This window comes from Erithacus rubecula, assembly GCF_903797595.1.
Source record: "Erithacus rubecula genome assembly, chromosome: 10".
In the NCBI taxonomy this organism is placed as follows: domain Eukaryota; kingdom Metazoa; phylum Chordata; class Aves; order Passeriformes; family Muscicapidae; genus Erithacus; species Erithacus rubecula.
Window position 1 is genome coordinate 13,281,806 of NC_136662.1, and position 16,657 is coordinate 13,298,462.

The following is a 16,657-nucleotide window of genomic DNA, read 5'->3' on the forward strand; positions in this document are numbered from 1 at the left end:
TCCTCCTGGCTCAAATCAGTGCCCACCAGGTGATGTCTGATGGTCAAGAGGTGGTGATAGAAGAACATTAGGCTTGCTGTTAGTTTGTGTCTACCATGCTGAGCCTCCCCTGACAACTAAATTGAGTGAGATCATCATAGCAGGATGTAAATCACAGATGTTTAGTTTGGTGCTCTCCAAAATGCACAGTGTGCCCCTGTTCCCTGGTCAGAGAGAAGTGCTACTAAGGAAAGTAGGCTTAACTGTGAAGTGAAACCATTTTTACTCAATTGTGTTCAATTTCAGTATACTTATATGCTATATACAGATATAAACTCTTTTTTCATGTATTTTTTTTTGTGTTGTGTATTTTGTAGTGTAGAAATAGCTCTGTGGGATCATGAACTCAGTATTTCTGCATTTGAATTTTTTGTCTTTTTCCAAACCTGTGCCAGAATTGCTAAAATACAACTCAGGTGGTGTAAGTTCTGATTTGGGGTGTTATATAACGCAGTATTTTTTAATATGAGAAATTCCAGGTGTCATTTACTGCATTTAAGAAATATATCCAAATTATCACAATCCTATGTATACAGGAAAGCATAAGGCAGACATAGTTTTGAAAGAGAACATCAAGGATGGTGATAAAGGAAATGAAACAACCTTAAAAAAATGAGCAAAATAGACTGAATATAGTTATGTGGAAGGAGAGGTCACCTGGCATAAATCCAGTAGGCTGCTCTGATTAATCAGGTAGTGAGAAACTGGTGACAAAAATCAGCAAGGAAGTTATTAAATGTGCTGTTAAATGATGTCTTTGCAGAACATAGTTTGGTGTTGCAAGTATAATAGAAAAACAAGGAGAACAGTTACCACAGCAGAATTTTGAAGTAGTGTGTAACACTGAAGACAGCTACAAAAGGGTGGAATTAATTAATTAACATAAGGACAAGAAATATTAATGCTTACCTGCTATTGAATCTAAAGAAAAATGGCATTACAACAAAATTTATAGTCAATAGTGTTATGTTGTAGGGTAGCTTCATTCAACATTGTCTTGCTCTCCAAATGGATGACAAATTTTCCTTTCCATCCTGTCATTAAATTCTAGAATTTACCAAAACAAGTAAAAATGTGACCAGGAAAGAAGTTCTCATTAGCACCGTGAGGATAGCAGAAATTAATTTTGCTAAAGACATGGACCACTGTTGAGTGAACTGGGAAAATGTGTAGCTGTGACAGGACCTTGCCTTGCCTCTGTTGGGAGTTAACCTACAAGCCTGCACAGTTACAGGTTTTGTCACTGTTGATCACTGACAACCTTAAGATTCTGCAAGTACCATGCTTTACTTAATCAGTTTATAGGTTTGCTTTGAAAACAAAGTATTTTATGTTTAAAGCTTTTTGGATGGAAAGCAGCTGTCACTTATTCTGGATTGAGACTGACACTTGGAGACAAGGAAATGAAAATCTTATGGGGATCATACTTCATTTCTGCCACAAGAATTCACTCCTTGTCTGATGGTTAGATTCTGTGGAGAATCATGCTCACTGGATCACTGGAAATGTTCACTCTCTGTCTCCATCTTGTCCACAACAGACTAACTTGAACTATGTTTGAGACAAAATCCAGGTCAAGCAGAATTTAAGAACACAGGTTTTTGAACAGCACTACATCCATAAACTCTTAAAATATTTCACACTTATTTTTGATGGCAAGCTCACAAATTATTGCATTTTAAATAATTGCTTTTGGTATTTGTGAATAGGTAAACATGCTGTTAGCTCATTGTGATCTCAGAAATAATTATCAAAGGAGTGTGAGCAACGAAGCTATGCAGTAAACCAGCTGCAAGAAAGGAACTGCAGAAGATTTCTTGGTACTCCAGCACTGCTGAGAAATTATTGTATACTTATATGTATTAAATTAAAATATTAAAAATTAATTATGCAATTACATAAAATAACATCTTGTTAGTTACTATAAATTATATATATATTTTAATAATTTCAAAAGCAGCATACTTATGGTAGCACCAGCATTATGCTATTAAGTGTCAGCTTTATGCTACTGAGTATCTCCTGGTGCTGCTTCTACAGGATAGTTTTCCTTGAGCAGAAAGAAACTCCAGTCCTGGGAGAGAAAAGTGGAATTTCCATTCCTTGGGATATTTGGGCTGAGTTGCTAGGTGAAATCTTAGTTGTGGTATAAAGATCAGCTAACAAGAGTGAATGGAACTATAAAGGAAAAATAAAACAAAGTCATTCTCTAATTAAACATTTTTCCAATTTTCCAAAAGGCAGTATGGTGGCATTGTGGAGCTAAGTAGGCATTGTGAGGAATGACAGCACATGGGAACCAATTTATTTGCCACACTTGCCTTCTCTCTGAGGATGATGGTTGTAGCATTAGTCATAACACTTTACCTACTGATTTTTACAGGTTTCAGGGATTTCTTGGCACTCTAGTGTTGTTGCCAATGTTGTGCTAGATGCTGATTGCAAGTACCCAGCAGTTCTGGTAAAGCACAGTGGGTAGCAGTCAAATGGAAAGACTCAGCCTAAATAGTCCCTGCTGTCATATAGAGACTGCTGTACACAGGCTTCACTCAGTCTGGGTCCCACTGTGCTGCACATGGTAGAACTCAGACACTGAAACTTGCTACATTTTAGTTGGCAGTAAATACTTGTCTGTCACACAGACTTGCCGTGTTTTTGAAATGTGCTTGAAGTTTGCAATTGGGAGCTTCAAACCATTCTGTTCCACATTGAGCTTATAAGTCAGAGAATTCTTCATTAGAACTGGAAAGGTAATTTTTCAATTAATTTTTCAAACTAGTGAACTTGTATTCTTATTCTTAATTTTCATCTTAGCTCAGAGCAACCTGCATCTTAATTATATGAGTATGCTCAAGAATACAACCTCAAGCTAATAAAAAACCAAGAATTTTAAGAGGATTAGCTAAATCACAGGGAAAGAAACCTGTGTGTGAAAACTGTCTCTTTGGAATGGAACTCATTTTAGCATGGTTCAGTTCTATTCTCAAGCAGCACTGAGAGAGTTAGAATGAATTAAGGCCATTTTAACTCTGAATATAAATATGGACATACTAGTTTAAAACATGAGTTCAGAGAAGGTTTCCTCTGACAGAAGTAAAATGCTATTGTATGGAAATGCACACAGCAGAAATCAGTCCTTCACCTCACTTTTTTGTGCCTTCTTTTGAGTCTGTTCATAGAGGTGTTAATCAGCTAAAACCATCCATTCTAAAAAAATTGTGGTAAACTTCTCTTTGAGCACTTCTGTATATAGCTTTCCTTTTTTTCCAGTACAAAATTAAGGAACTACTGAGCAGTCTCTTCTAGCTACTTCAGTTGATCATTTAAGTATAGAGCTAAAATTCTGTAATGGATAGAATTAATGAGATAAGATTGGCTGGGGCTGTAAAAATTGTACTTTCCTGCAGCATACTTCAGAAGCTAAAGAGGAGTTACTGGGTTATGCCAAAATTGTCACCAAGGAAAGTAATTTTATCTTTTAATTTTGTATGTGATAATAAAACTAATTTCATGCAGCAATGTTGTGGTCACACAGAAGCTTATCCAAAACTTTGAAATACCTGGTTTCCTGAAATCAATTGCAGAATTTCTTTTTATTGCAGTGAATCTCAAGTCTCTACTGACTGATGAGTATCATCATGCTGCAAGGCAGACAGATGTTTAACATCAGCCAAGACACTCCTGCTGCTCAGTCAATGTCTTTGAGTCCAAGTTTGATAGATTTCTATCTAGAATAAGGATTGCTTTGCTCTTTTGTCTTTCAAGCTGTAGCTTTTGGACTTGTGTATTCCCAGTATCTCTTGCAAGGGGTGTGGAGACCAGACACTTGGCTTCTGCATCAGTCATGCAAGGCAAGCATCCCTTTCAGGCCAGCTTGTCTGGATATGTTCAGACCAGAGTAAAGATGTTCAAGAAGGTGGTTCCTCTTTCAAGTCTACTGATGGAGAAGGCAGACTACAGCTTTATTTTAATTCTTCTTTTTCTTTAAGGGTTAAAATATGCTTGAAATGGTCGATGCACAGGGAGCGAAGTTCAAGCATTTCATCTCTTCCTGTGGTTCCAGCACCACAGAGATTTCTGGGATGAGGCTGTTCTTGCTACCAATAGAAATTCCACAGTATAAGAGCCAAAATTTGTTCTATATAAATTTTTTAATAAGGTATTTTGTGTCCTGGAAGGTCTGTATTTCCTGAGTGTGTACTAGAACACCCTTCCTCTGAACTGCCTTGTTCAGAAAGGGCATTGTGACAAGGATTTGGAAGGGAAATGCACAGTACAGAATCTATGACAGCATCCCATGTATTCGTTTTTTTAAAAGAGGGCAAGTCTGAAACTGCCTTTAAGCATACAGATATCTTGAAACTGTCTAAACTGCCAAGTTTTCTTACTCCTTTTCTCTAGCTCAGTTTTCATATGAGCTGCTAAATGTAAACCATACTAATTCTGTTGGCAGACAATTCTTGAATTTTTTTTTTCTTTGATTAAGAGAGAATGGAGTAGAAAAAGAAGATCCATTTTGGTTTTTTAATTGTATTTATCACAGATCTCTTTCTGTACCCCCAGGGTCTTAAAGGTTACCCAGGACTGCAAGGGCCACGGGGTGAGCAGGTAAGAGATGCAAAAACAGTGCCCTGTACTCTGCAATTAGGATAAGAGAATGTATAATCCATTATAAGTGTTCGATATAGCAAGCTGTGTAAACTGCTTGAGGAAATATTGGACAGGTTTTGAGCAAGAATTCAGATTGTGTAGAGTGGTAAAAAGTAGTCTAAATGAAATGGAAAAGACCAGCTTGTTTTTCAACTCCCACACCAGCTGGAAGGATGTTGATGTAAAATTCTTATAAGAGGCACATTTCAAACCTCTACTGCTTTAATGCATTTTACATCTCCTAGCATGTAGGAAATGAAGTAGTTATTCAGCACTTTTTTAAACTTCTGTGTCAGTTCAGGAAAAAATCTGAACGTAATGTCAAAGACATCCAATTACTGATGTCTTCGGTTAACAGAGTAGATGGAAGGAGTCTCCTTTTGGATCACTCTGAAAAGGAAATAGTGATGATGACTGATGGTAAACACCTGAAAGGGGATGAAAACTCAAGGACATCATTCATTACTTTCCTGGATTTTATGCCCAAAGCTTTAACTGAATGAGTGGTGATTTTTATTACAGTCTTACAGGAAGTTTTCTGTGATGACTGTAATCTGTCAGTGAGAGAGAACTAGTGGGGAAAAAAAAAGTTCTTAACATCAGAAGAAAGTGGAGAGGATTGTATACAATCATGATTTATCCAGTGCTATATTGACCTGATTCTGAAAGAAACAAAAATTGGCTTTGTAAGGATTCTTTAATGAAAAGTTTAATGTGCTTGTTTCAAATACATCTAAGATCAGTGGAGTTACCTCATTTTAGGGACCTGCCTCCTATAGCCCTCTTGAATTATTCTTGAATTATGAATTATGCCTCTTGAATTATGGAAGTAAGGCATGCACTATTATATTTCACAAAATCTTAGATGCTTTTTAAAGGATATGTGACTGAAACTGGCCATTACTTGTGTATGATGAGTCAATTTTTGAGTGTTCTGTGTAGCTTGCTTAAAAAGTAATTTTTCCACATGTTTAAGCTGAGTCAAATGAATAGGTGTGAAAAGAGAAATGATAAAACAAACTCCAAACCATGACATTAAACATGTTTGTTGTTTATTTTCCTTTTCTTTCTTCCTTGTCCACTTAGGGAATTCCAGGAATGGCTGGCAGTATTGGGGCAGTTGGTTACCCTGGCAGGCAGGTGCAGTAACTATACAAATGTCTCTGCATTTTTTTTTTTTTTTTTTGTTTTGTTTTTTTTCATTTATTCTTTTCAAAAGTGCTATATCTAGCTCTTTTGAAATTACTAATTGTAAAAATGTATTTATTTGCATCCTGTCATTTTTCCTTGAAACAAGCCTCTTTCTCTGGTAGTGGCCTGGAGGGAATGTTGAGTCTTGTGGCTTTTAAACTTTGATCCTTTCTGGAATATATGAATGGCATTACCAAAGTCCTAAATGTCTGAATACTTTACTTCATAAATCTCATACTGAATACTTGATAAACCTCATGTGGCTCTGTGTGGTTCATCTTTATATTTCAAGTCCAGAAGCAGTAGGAAGCTGTCTGTTCTTCCTGATTTTTCACCAATGTGTTTATTTCACTGCTGAAACTATTTCTTCAGTTCTTTAGGGAAGGGAAACATTAAAAGTTTGGTGTTTTTTCCCACTGGGATATTTTAGGAGAACCAATAAAGACAGAAAGCAACTTTCTTTAAATCACAAGTACTTATATAAATATTGATTTGCATATAAAGTAACAGATTTTTCAGTGCAGTAATAGAAATAAGATACAAAGTAGAAATACTCAGCATTTTCCTCATGTAAAGGTATATGAGCCAAATTGGCAACAATTGACTTTGTGGTTTTGTGCCTGCACAAAGGGTGAATTTGACCAATACTTCAAGGTTTTGTTGGATTAAATCTCTAATGGCTAACTATTTTAAAGTTCCATTGCAATATTTTATGGAGTAGTGGATGATAACATTTTTTGTGCTGAATCAGGTAAAATGTTTAGAGCATTTGGACCACATATGCAATTCTGACATTAACTTGAACATAATTGAAATGTGTCCAAATGTAAAAGCTCATAAAAAGTCCTGTGAAATTGTGTCACTGTAATACCTGGAAAAAAACTTTCTCCCAGAAGAAATAACTTTAATGGACGTTTCAGTCATGAGCTGTGTTTCTGCCCCACATTAGTGGGAGACCTTTCTGAACATGGTCCCAGGGGACTGTTTGATGACACCTTCTTCAATCTTAAAAATTTCAACAATGTGTTGCCAGTTTACAGTTAACAAGTGCTGCTGCAGTTTTTATATAGAGCATATCTTGTTGTCTAAAATTAATTATAACTCCTGTCTGTAACAGGGCCTAGCTGGACCAGAAGGGAACCCAGGTCCTAAAGGAGTAAGAGTAAGTAAGCATCTTAGACATTTTGCTATGCATGTCTAGTTTTACCCATAGAGTAGGTAAGAAAGGGGGTGAGGAATTTAATTCAGCTGTCGCAGGTGTATGCCTGCAGAACCACTCTGCCTTCATAGAACTTACAAATGAGAAAACACAGAGTTTCTGTCAAAATATGTGCCAGGGTTTATTTCTTTCCCATGGAGAGCAGCATGGAGCAGTTTTCCATGGCTGCCCTTCCTCTCAGTTGCATCCAGAGGAGAGAAGAAAGCAATGCTGGGGGTGTGAGTGCTCAGAGGGTGGCTCAGACCTGAAGCATTATTTCCAAAATGTTGTCAGGAAGGGACACATATCTGACATTTGCAATCTGTAACAGCTACAGAAGTAGATAAAGGGAAACAGTCTTGTCACATAAAAACCACAAAAGGGATCTTGAGATTTTAGAATTATTAAGTCATAGTTATGTGTATCCCAGGCACTGAAGGTTCATAATGCTCTGCACATTTTTGGTTTTTGGATGCAAAATAGATTGATTTTCATTCCTGCCTGGTCTGGGGGCTTGTGTGTGTGTTTTATGGTGCTCTTTCTCTGTTTCTGGGTGGTTTGCATTTTTTTGAGGCTTGTGGGTTTGTTGGTTTTTGTTTTGATTCAATTTTTTTGGGTGGGTGCCATGTAATTTTGTTTTCTTTAAATAGACACATGAGCATGCCTACACATGCTTGTGCATGGATAAGTATTTCTTCAGACTGACTCTCACCATCAAGGAGTAGGCACAGGTTTACAGAAACTTGTATGTTGCTGCTTGCATCTGGAATTTGAAGGAGCTTTTGCTGGGTGTTTTCAGGCCCTCAGCTCATGTACAGGTTGCTCAGCAGTTTATTTTGTTCTCAAATATCTATTAATATAATCTTGTTGTGTTGGAAAAGTTGCTTTCGTTTTGTTTTGTTTTGTTTTTAGTGAAGTTACTAGAAGCCTTTACCTGCAGCAACTTCTTAAACACATCTGGGGTTTTTGGAATTATTTTTTTTTCTTTAATGTCGGTTTTGATTACAGTGATGGGAAAAATTAGTTTGGCAGGATCAAGTGCCAACAGATATTGCACCCTCAGGGATTGTTTCCTTTATGTTTCTTCAGTTTATTTTTGTTCAGATTCTCATCTGCATTATGTCTTGTTCTTCCTTCAATAAACAAGACATAAGTGATCCCAGTCCCTTTCCTGAAAGTTACTGCTCCTCTGTTTACACAAGGCTAAAAATGGCCAATGTGTGAGTAATTTTAGGGAAAAACACCTTAAGGCTAAATCTTGTGTATGAATTCTATAAGTAACTTCCAGTAAAAATGATGACACACCCTCTTGACACATACTCCTGTACCATGGAGGTTTATAGCAACATGATATGAAGTATCTTTGGAGCTTTAGGTTTCAAATATTCCTGTGATCAAACTGTGCTCTGCTTCTCAACCACTTTAAGTAATGGAGAAAGTGAATGTACTTTTGTTTTCCTTACTCTCATTAGGTCTGAATGACAAGTAAGGCACAATCCTCCATAATTAAAAAAAAATCAACTCCCAAGAAATTAAATCATTGCAAATGGAGCTATATGAAAGCAAAGAATTCTATTCTAGTAACTAATGTATTTTTTTTATTCCTATCTCTGGTAGTGCACAACCCATTTCTCTGTACAACTGAGGAATGGTGGGAGAAATAAATTGTGACTGAACTATAAGAAAAATATTCTTTTTATACTAAGATAAACTTTTTTTTTTTTTTTTGCTAAGAGTTCTTACATATAGCAGTGATCACACAGTATTATTAAAGATGAGAACTTCTGATGGAGTTCATGAATAAGGTTAACTTCAGAAAAAAGTTGCTGATTTATTCTAATTTAATCTGATTCTAATAAATAATACATGTGGTGCAACCTTGTCTTACTAGGACACTTTCTTAATGCTTCTTTATTAACTGACTCTCTACTGACTCTCTACCCTTATAACAGGAAATGGTTTTTGCTGTTGGTTGGAGAGTAAATCCCAGTCACATTTAAATTTCTAGAGCTTCAAATGTAGTTTCAAATGAGCCTGAATTTAATCCCTGTGTCATGAACCCATAGATGGCCAATACTGAGAGATAAGCAGCCTTGAATTCAAGCACTGTTCTTACATTTTCAGGGTTTCATTGGACCTCCAGGTGTGGCAGGACAACCAGGACCTGAAGGAGAAAGGGTAGGCCTAATGGAACATTAATGAAATGTTGGGTGTTTGTGTGGCAATGCAATACATGTTAAAATAGGGGAAAATGTACAAGGTTTAATAATTAATTTATATATTTTTGGTTAAAAGCAAAAATGATTTGAAGAAAATAAGATGAATAGGTCAATTAAATCCCTTGGTTCTAAAGTAAAATGGGAGAAGCTGTAAGGTGTTATTTTACTTTAATCTACAGCTGCAAGGATTAGAGTAATTTATTTTCTTCAGCAAGTGTGAATAAATATTTTTCATTTAAGGAATTTCTTTTTGACAATGATTAGTATTTGTCTCTTGCTGGGTGGTCTTTGCAGTAGAACCAGCCATGAAAGTGTTAATCTCTATCACTGTGCTTGAGCTTTTTCTTATTTCACTTGAGCAAAAAGGCTGCCAAGGCATGTACTGTGATGGAAACACAGCAAGGCCCTTTTTCACAGTGGTTTTGATATTGTCACAGTAATGACAAACAAAGTTGTCTTTCTGCTCTAGGACATTGGCTCTATGAAACTTTGCTCAAATATTTTTTAATTTTTTTTTTTAATGGTGCTTCTCACACTGTGTTTTTTCCGATCAAATGCAGTTTGAATTACTTGAATTTAAGTATTGAAGAAAAGAAAATCTACTTATGATAGGTTATTTCTTTCTCAGGGTATCCCAGGCCTCCGTGGAAAAAGAGGTCCTAAAGGGAGACAGGTAATGATTCTAATACTTGTTACAATTCCTGCTGCCAATGTAAATCCACCTGGAATTAACTCAGTAGCTTTAATCAGCTGAAAAATGTTAGTTTTGTTTTTGTCCATAATGGCTTTCTATTGCTTTCAATTAGTACTTTTCAGAACTGCAGATTCTGTGGAGGTTGTAAGTACTGGATGTTTTGAACTATGGAGGATTTATCACCATGAGCCTTGTGGCAGGTGACTGATATCAGCTATGAGGAGGGTTGGAAGGTGACAGAAACACAAAATATATTCCATAAAACTGGTGTTAGCACAAGGTGCAGATATGATGCAAGCTTCATAATCTGGTGTTGGTCTGGATGAGAATCAGCTACTTCCAGTGTCTGATATTTCTGGACTGTAGTAAATTAAAGCTGTGCTCTACTTGACATGTATTTCTACAGCTGAGAATAAACACAAGTCTGCCAAGTATACATTATCAAGGTTTACATATTTCCTGTGGTGTGTCTTCCATGCCAAATGTTTTGTTTTCTGCTGCAACCATATTATTTTAGGTCTTTGAAGCTATCCAGGAGTTTCCAGTTTTAACTTTCTTGTGGTTTGAGATGAGAAAACACCATAGAGTTCTCCAGCTGTGCAGACAGTTGTGCTCAGCAGTTCAGATGATTTTCATCTACCACGTTGAACAAGTTTGTCCAGCAGTAGTATGATTATCATCATTTGGCCCTTGATGTATTCTGTGAAAGGTGTAGAGGATTCTCTTTTGTTGTGTTTTGTTTTTTCAGCCCAAAAAAGTCACTAGCATACAAGAATTGCTTTGATGTAAAGAAAGGCAAGGCAAAATTGCATTAAGTCTGCAGTCTGCTCTTTCTGAAGCAGCCATGAGACCATATTGTAGTTTGCATGTAATTTGGATGAAATGCTACCTTTTGCATCTGATTTTGGGCAAGAAGGGCTCTGTGCCATCAATCCCTTGCAGAAGTTGGCAGTGTCTTGTGCTGGTGAGTCACACTCAGCATTTAAAAAGGAGGAGAAGCTGGGTGGGAATCAAAGGCTCGTGTGAAGTAGGAAGTGAAGGTGACAGCAGAGTGCACTGAAACAATTTTGCCTTTTTCTGTCAGTCTCTGTGGCAAGTTTCACTGAGGCTTCTGCCTGCCAGTGAGGTGGTTTGTGTAGCATTTGTCCCAGGCCATAGCAGTGTGTTGGTGCTGTGTGTGCTGGGTAAGCAGCTATATCCCACTTACAGCAAGAGCAGAGCTGCTGTCCATGCCAGACTGTTCTGTAAAGACTCTTCTGTGCATCCTCTCTGCACAGATATATACAAATAAGTGACAGAGCACCAAAAGCACCTCTGCAGAATGTCTGTGGTTACATTCATTCAGTACTGATTTCCTTGTAACGTTGTAATTTCCTCAATCCCAATGTTCATTCCAATTCCTTTCTATAATCTATAAAGTACTTATTTAACTAAAGACTGCTAATGTGGAGACCAGCCAGGAGAGCAATCACATGGGAACCTGGATTGAAGTACTTTGCTGGATCGCAGGCTTAGAGAAAGTGTGTTGTTTTAACCCCCAAAACAATGCTAGCTGTAATGACAAATTTTTTGGCATAGTGCCCTGGAGTTAACAATGCTTTGGGGCAGGACACTGTCAGTAAAAGAAACTTGGCATGGGAATTCTACAGGGTTCAGGTTCTTCATGGCTTCATGGTCAATGCATCTCTGTTATCTCAGTACTCTAATAACACTGTGACACTTTTCAATTCCAAGTAAAGTCTCTTTGGTTTGAGTGCATATCTTGGATTTTTCCAGTTAGAATCGCTTTCCAACTTAGTATTTTTCAAATTTTCTGGTAAACTCTTATATAGACCTTACGTGGTTTAAAAATTATTTTGACTTCTTAGTAGGTCTGCACTACCTCCCTTCTCCTAATTTCATACAGTGAATACATAGCAATCATGGATGTATTTCATGTGCTGCTTCAAACTAATAGCATGAGTTTCTAGTTAGCTACATGTGGCTCTTTCAGTAAAATAGTGACATCTGCTTATAATACTAAAATTATAAAAAATTAAGTAAAAATTAATTATAATCTGATAAAAAGTAATTAGAAAAACCCTCACACCACCCTTCCATCCCCCTTTCAACTATCCTTAAAAACCCAAACAAAAAAATCAAATCACTTTGCCCCAGCAACTTACATGCTACTGCAGTGGGCAACATCTGAAAGAAGTAAAGCAATTTTCAAAACCCTAACAGGAAAGAAGGAAGATTAGAGCCAGTAAAGTGGGAGAATTCCATTCCATTTTCTTTCTGAAACAAGAAATGGAAATTGTTTTAAGCTTTGATGCTTGACTTGGCAAATCAGATTTCTTTCCTGTTCCAATAATCTAGTCTCTGAAGTCAAAGCTCTCATTTAAAAAAAGAGGAAAAAAACAGATAAAAAGTCATTGTTTCTGTGTTTAGATGTAAACTAAGGCAAGTGTTCACACTGGTTAGAAAGATGAAAATTTTAATTTCTAATGAATATGAGATCTCATACTGAGATGCCAACCATTAATATTTGGGGATGAGTTAAGGAAAGAAGGACAGATGTTTTAGTGAAGCTAATAGGAAAAAAATCGAGTTAAAAATAAATGGGAAAACAGGCTTCAAGAAAACAATTCAAGTAATACTTGTTTAATATTGTTCTTGAAGTAATTCAGTTGTCTGCTTTTTCCATATGTTTCTGTTGTGTATAGTTTTATCATTTGGGGTTTATGACTTTAGGAGACAAAATAATCACTTTTCTGTTCATTTGAACTGTATAGCTGAAACTTTCTGCTTTTCCCATTCCTCCATTCTGCTCACTGAATCTATGTATGTCTTAATTCCCCAAACCTATAGGGATTTGGTGTTCAGACCAGCTTTCATGTCTTGAATAATGAAGAACAGATATTTTCTATTCTGTTTTAGGGTTTTCCAGGTGACTTTGGAAATAGAGGTCCCCCTGGTCCAGATGGAAGTCCTGTAAGTATTGAATTGGGTGTTGATTAACATGATAAAATATGTGAAACACAGTATCAACTCCCCTCCAAGATTAAAGGAGACTTTTGCTTCAAAAGAAATGTCTTGAAGTTCACAGGAAAATTTTGGACTGATAACTTTCCTATGGAAGTTGCTAGGAAACTACTATAATAAGCATAAAAAAGGGGAAGAAAATATTCAGAAAGCTGCTGGGATAACACATTTTCCACTGCTGCATGTGCTGACTGCCTTGAGAATCAGATCTCTCACTACCCTCATTGCATTACTGATGAATGTTCTCTCTTCAAAAACTGCATTAGATATGATTTTGTGTTGTTTATTTAAACCATTATTCCAAGATCACCTTAACAAAATAGGATTCTGCCTGCGTGTAAAACCCCAGCTTTGTGTGCTTGTGCATTTGATAGCTGATTTCATCCTTTGAGCTGCTGTGAACATGGTTGTGCCAGGCTGTCATTTAGAGCACTGCAATCAGTGTGATAACAGCCTTGTCCTTGGCACTGAGCCCTTGCAGAGCCGAGCTCAGCCTGTGCCACAGACACAGCACTTCACACGCTGCCCTCCCAGGAGCTCTGCTGTCTTGCTCCATTTGTAGGGAAACTCTGGCTGCAGACTCCAAACTCAGGTTTCCTTTGGTGTCAGAAACCAGTGAAAGGCTTTGGGCAAGAGATGGGAGCAGCAATAAGTGCTGGGTAAAAGAGCAGTTGATTTAAATCATCTTGTATTGTTGGATGCTCCTTTGGAAACCTCTATTTAGTTTGTGTCTAAAGATTTTTCTGATATGGATCAGAATCATCAACTAGACAGAGTTTCTCTGTTTCTTTGAAGGTCTGGCTTGACACCCATCTTAGAAACTTGTTTTAGAAAGCTTATATGAATTTGCTGGTGGATTAGCAATGCTTGGTGTCAACATTTTGGAGCACAGGGAAAAAATTGTTATGCATTTCTGGTCCCTAAGGCCAAGCTTCCCTTGTTGGAATGTCAGGTGATATCTGTATGGTTTTCATCTTGAAAACCCACTGAGGGGTTGAGTGTCACCAACTGCTTTGCAAATTGTATTAAAAGATGAGTTCTGCCTTCCCCTCCTAGTACTCCCAGGTCTCCCTCCATTCCTGATAAAGCAGACATTGTCTTTCCACCAGATCTGCTGAACAGTGCTTTAATAGAAACAAGCTCAGAAAGGCTGGATCTGAAATTACAGACTTGCACGTTACAAAGCAGCCTGTTCTACTGCAGGCACTTGCACACAAGTTCCATCTAATCTGCCAAGACAGCTGCTGATGTTCTGCCTCCTCTGACAGGCAGCAGCCCCGTCCCTCGTCCCCAAAGCTCACCCTGCAGGCTTGTCCAGGCAAGGGGCCAGGGCTGCAGCTGCAGGGCTGCAGAGCTAAGGGCACATTCACAGAGCCTCTGAGCTGCCACTGCAGACCTGGGGGCTGGGGCAGCAGCAACTCCAGCAAAGACTTTTCTCCCCGTGTGCTGACTTGACACTAACGGCATTTGTCTCCATGCCTGATTTTTTCTGCTTAGCTGGCTGATGCCATCCTTCATTTCCACAGCTCCCCCTCAGCTCTCTGAGGATGTCAGTCTGCCTTGCAGGATGTTGCTGGGGCACTCATGGATGGTTTAGAGCAGGTTGGAGGTGTGTGAGCACCAAGGTGCCCCTGTGCCATGGGCAGCAGCCATGCCCAGCTGGACACTCTCAGAATGGGCTGAGATTTGCTGGCACAGAAATTCCCCTCCCTGTGGGTGCCAGCAGGAGCAGTACAGCCTGTGTGTGTTACCCACTGAGTCCCAGGTGCTGGCACAGCCTGCATGGCACAGCCATGGTGACCTGGGGGACTGCAGTTCCTGTTTCGCGTGGGGCAAAGAGACTTAGCAGCTGTTTCTGGCACTGTTTTAGCCTCTTCTGAGCTCAACTGTGGCAGAGGCACTAGTGGAGTTATTACCAAATTCTTAACTTCTCTATGAAGTACAAATACCATAGTTTGCATCAAGAAATAATTTTTCATAAAGAGAATATAGCCTTTAATTTGCAGAGGTCTTTCTCTGAACCGAGACAGTGCTCTTATTTTTCAAAGGAATCTTAATAAATTTATTTTCCATCCTCAAAAATTCTTTTTTTTTCTTCCACTTTAAGTATCATGGTAAAAAAAAAAAAAATCATATTCCTACATTAACAGCAGAAATGTTCCCATGATGCAAATATCTGGTGATCTAATTCCACCATCCAGGGATTTTACTGAGCATTTTTCTCTATACAGTGATAAGCTGTCACTTTTTGGAAACTCTGTAAAAATCAAAACTGACTTGCTTTGTAGATCACTTCTATTTTATCACTGGGGTTTCTTTTTAAATGGTAAAATTCAGGTAATCTAAGATTAACTTTCTTTAAAGGGAATTGTTGGTGGTGTTGGTCCTCCTGGATTTCCAGGATTAAGAGTGAGTATACTTTTATTACTTACTTTGATATGGCTGCATTAGAGCATTTGTTGCGTGTAATTGTGAAACAATAAAAACAATTATAAAAATTCAAGGATTTAAACAGCTTTTGCTTTAGATAGCCTTGATTTTAAACAATATCACTCTACAAAACTGCTATCATGTTGGCAGTGTGGAGCATTTCTGTACTTGGGGTGGATTTGTATGCTTGTTTCTGATCCAGTGTGTTTGGGATTTTTATTTGAAATTACCAAGTTTGCTAGTTTATATCACTAAAGCCAGTGTGAAAGGTGCAATGGTCTCAAACATTGTAATGAAAACAGTCCTCACTGGCTCCTGAATATGGCTACCAAATTCAAAGCAGAATTAATTTCTAAGAAAAATTACTTTATCATGTTTACATTTAATTTTAAAATATATGTATAATAAGGCTGTATCCATCGGTTGTGCCAGAGAAGCTCTGTGAGTCCTACAGAAGGTGGGAAAGACTTTCATTCTGAGTAGTCTCACTTATGTTTTTTAAATTCATGTCTTGACTCATAGAGCATCTCTGATTCTTGATCTTGTCTCAGTCATATCTGGCTACACAACCACGTTCTTAACAGGGGAGAAATAACAAGTGTTTACTCTTGAAAGTCATGATTGTGTTTGCTTTGTGGGTTTTTTTGATATCTGCAGATCTGAAACATTCTTGATAAGTTTGTACTTTACACTGATGGTCATCCTACTTTTCCTTTGAAGCACAACAGTTGAGTTCAATTGTTACTCTTTCTAATTATATGTTCATAACAAAAAAAAATGACCTGTAAGTCCTCCCTTGCTGCCTGATTAGGATTGTTATGGCATTGCTATAGTGAAAACAAAAGCTTGGTCAAGAAACCTCTGTAGCTTCCAGCCTTCCTCATGCAAACATGATTTTCTGTGTTCTTGTCAGTGGACACAGGCCAGTTGAACCACTCATGAGCCTGGAGCTTGCACTCTTGAGAATTTGCTTAGAATTGTGGTTTGCTTTTCTCTTACATGACTGTTTCTGGAATTTAATCTCAAAGACTTTGATAATTGTACAAATGTACCTGAGGTTTTTAAAAAAGCCTGTTGTGTGTCACTTCCAAAAAGATACTATTACTGATTATTTTGACTGAAAATCAGCAGTTTAGCCCTACCTAGGGTTAATGAGCATAAATGATTGTAGGATCAAAGCTGCATTTGCCTTCTTGCTGAGTTGCAGTCACA

At 37.7% G+C, this 16,657-nt stretch overlaps 1 protein-coding gene across 2 annotated transcripts in view; it reads left to right on the forward strand.

Moving 5' to 3' along the window:
* The window catches only part of COL24A1 (collagen type XXIV alpha 1 chain), a 117,481-nt gene that overhangs the window by 25,430 nt on the left and 75,394 nt on the right, over positions 1–16,657 (forward strand). For both annotated transcript variants that reach the window (XM_079313296.1, XM_079313297.1), the window contains 7 exons: positions 4,603–4,647; positions 5,776–5,829; positions 6,998–7,042; positions 9,203–9,256; positions 9,926–9,970; positions 12,911–12,964; positions 15,380–15,424. In XM_079313296.1, the coding sequence (XP_079169422.1) occupies positions 4,603–4,647; positions 5,776–5,829; positions 6,998–7,042; positions 9,203–9,256; positions 9,926–9,970; positions 12,911–12,964; positions 15,380–15,424 (342 nt within the window). The remainder of the gene's footprint in view (positions 1–4,602; positions 4,648–5,775; positions 5,830–6,997; positions 7,043–9,202; positions 9,257–9,925; positions 9,971–12,910; positions 12,965–15,379; positions 15,425–16,657) is intronic.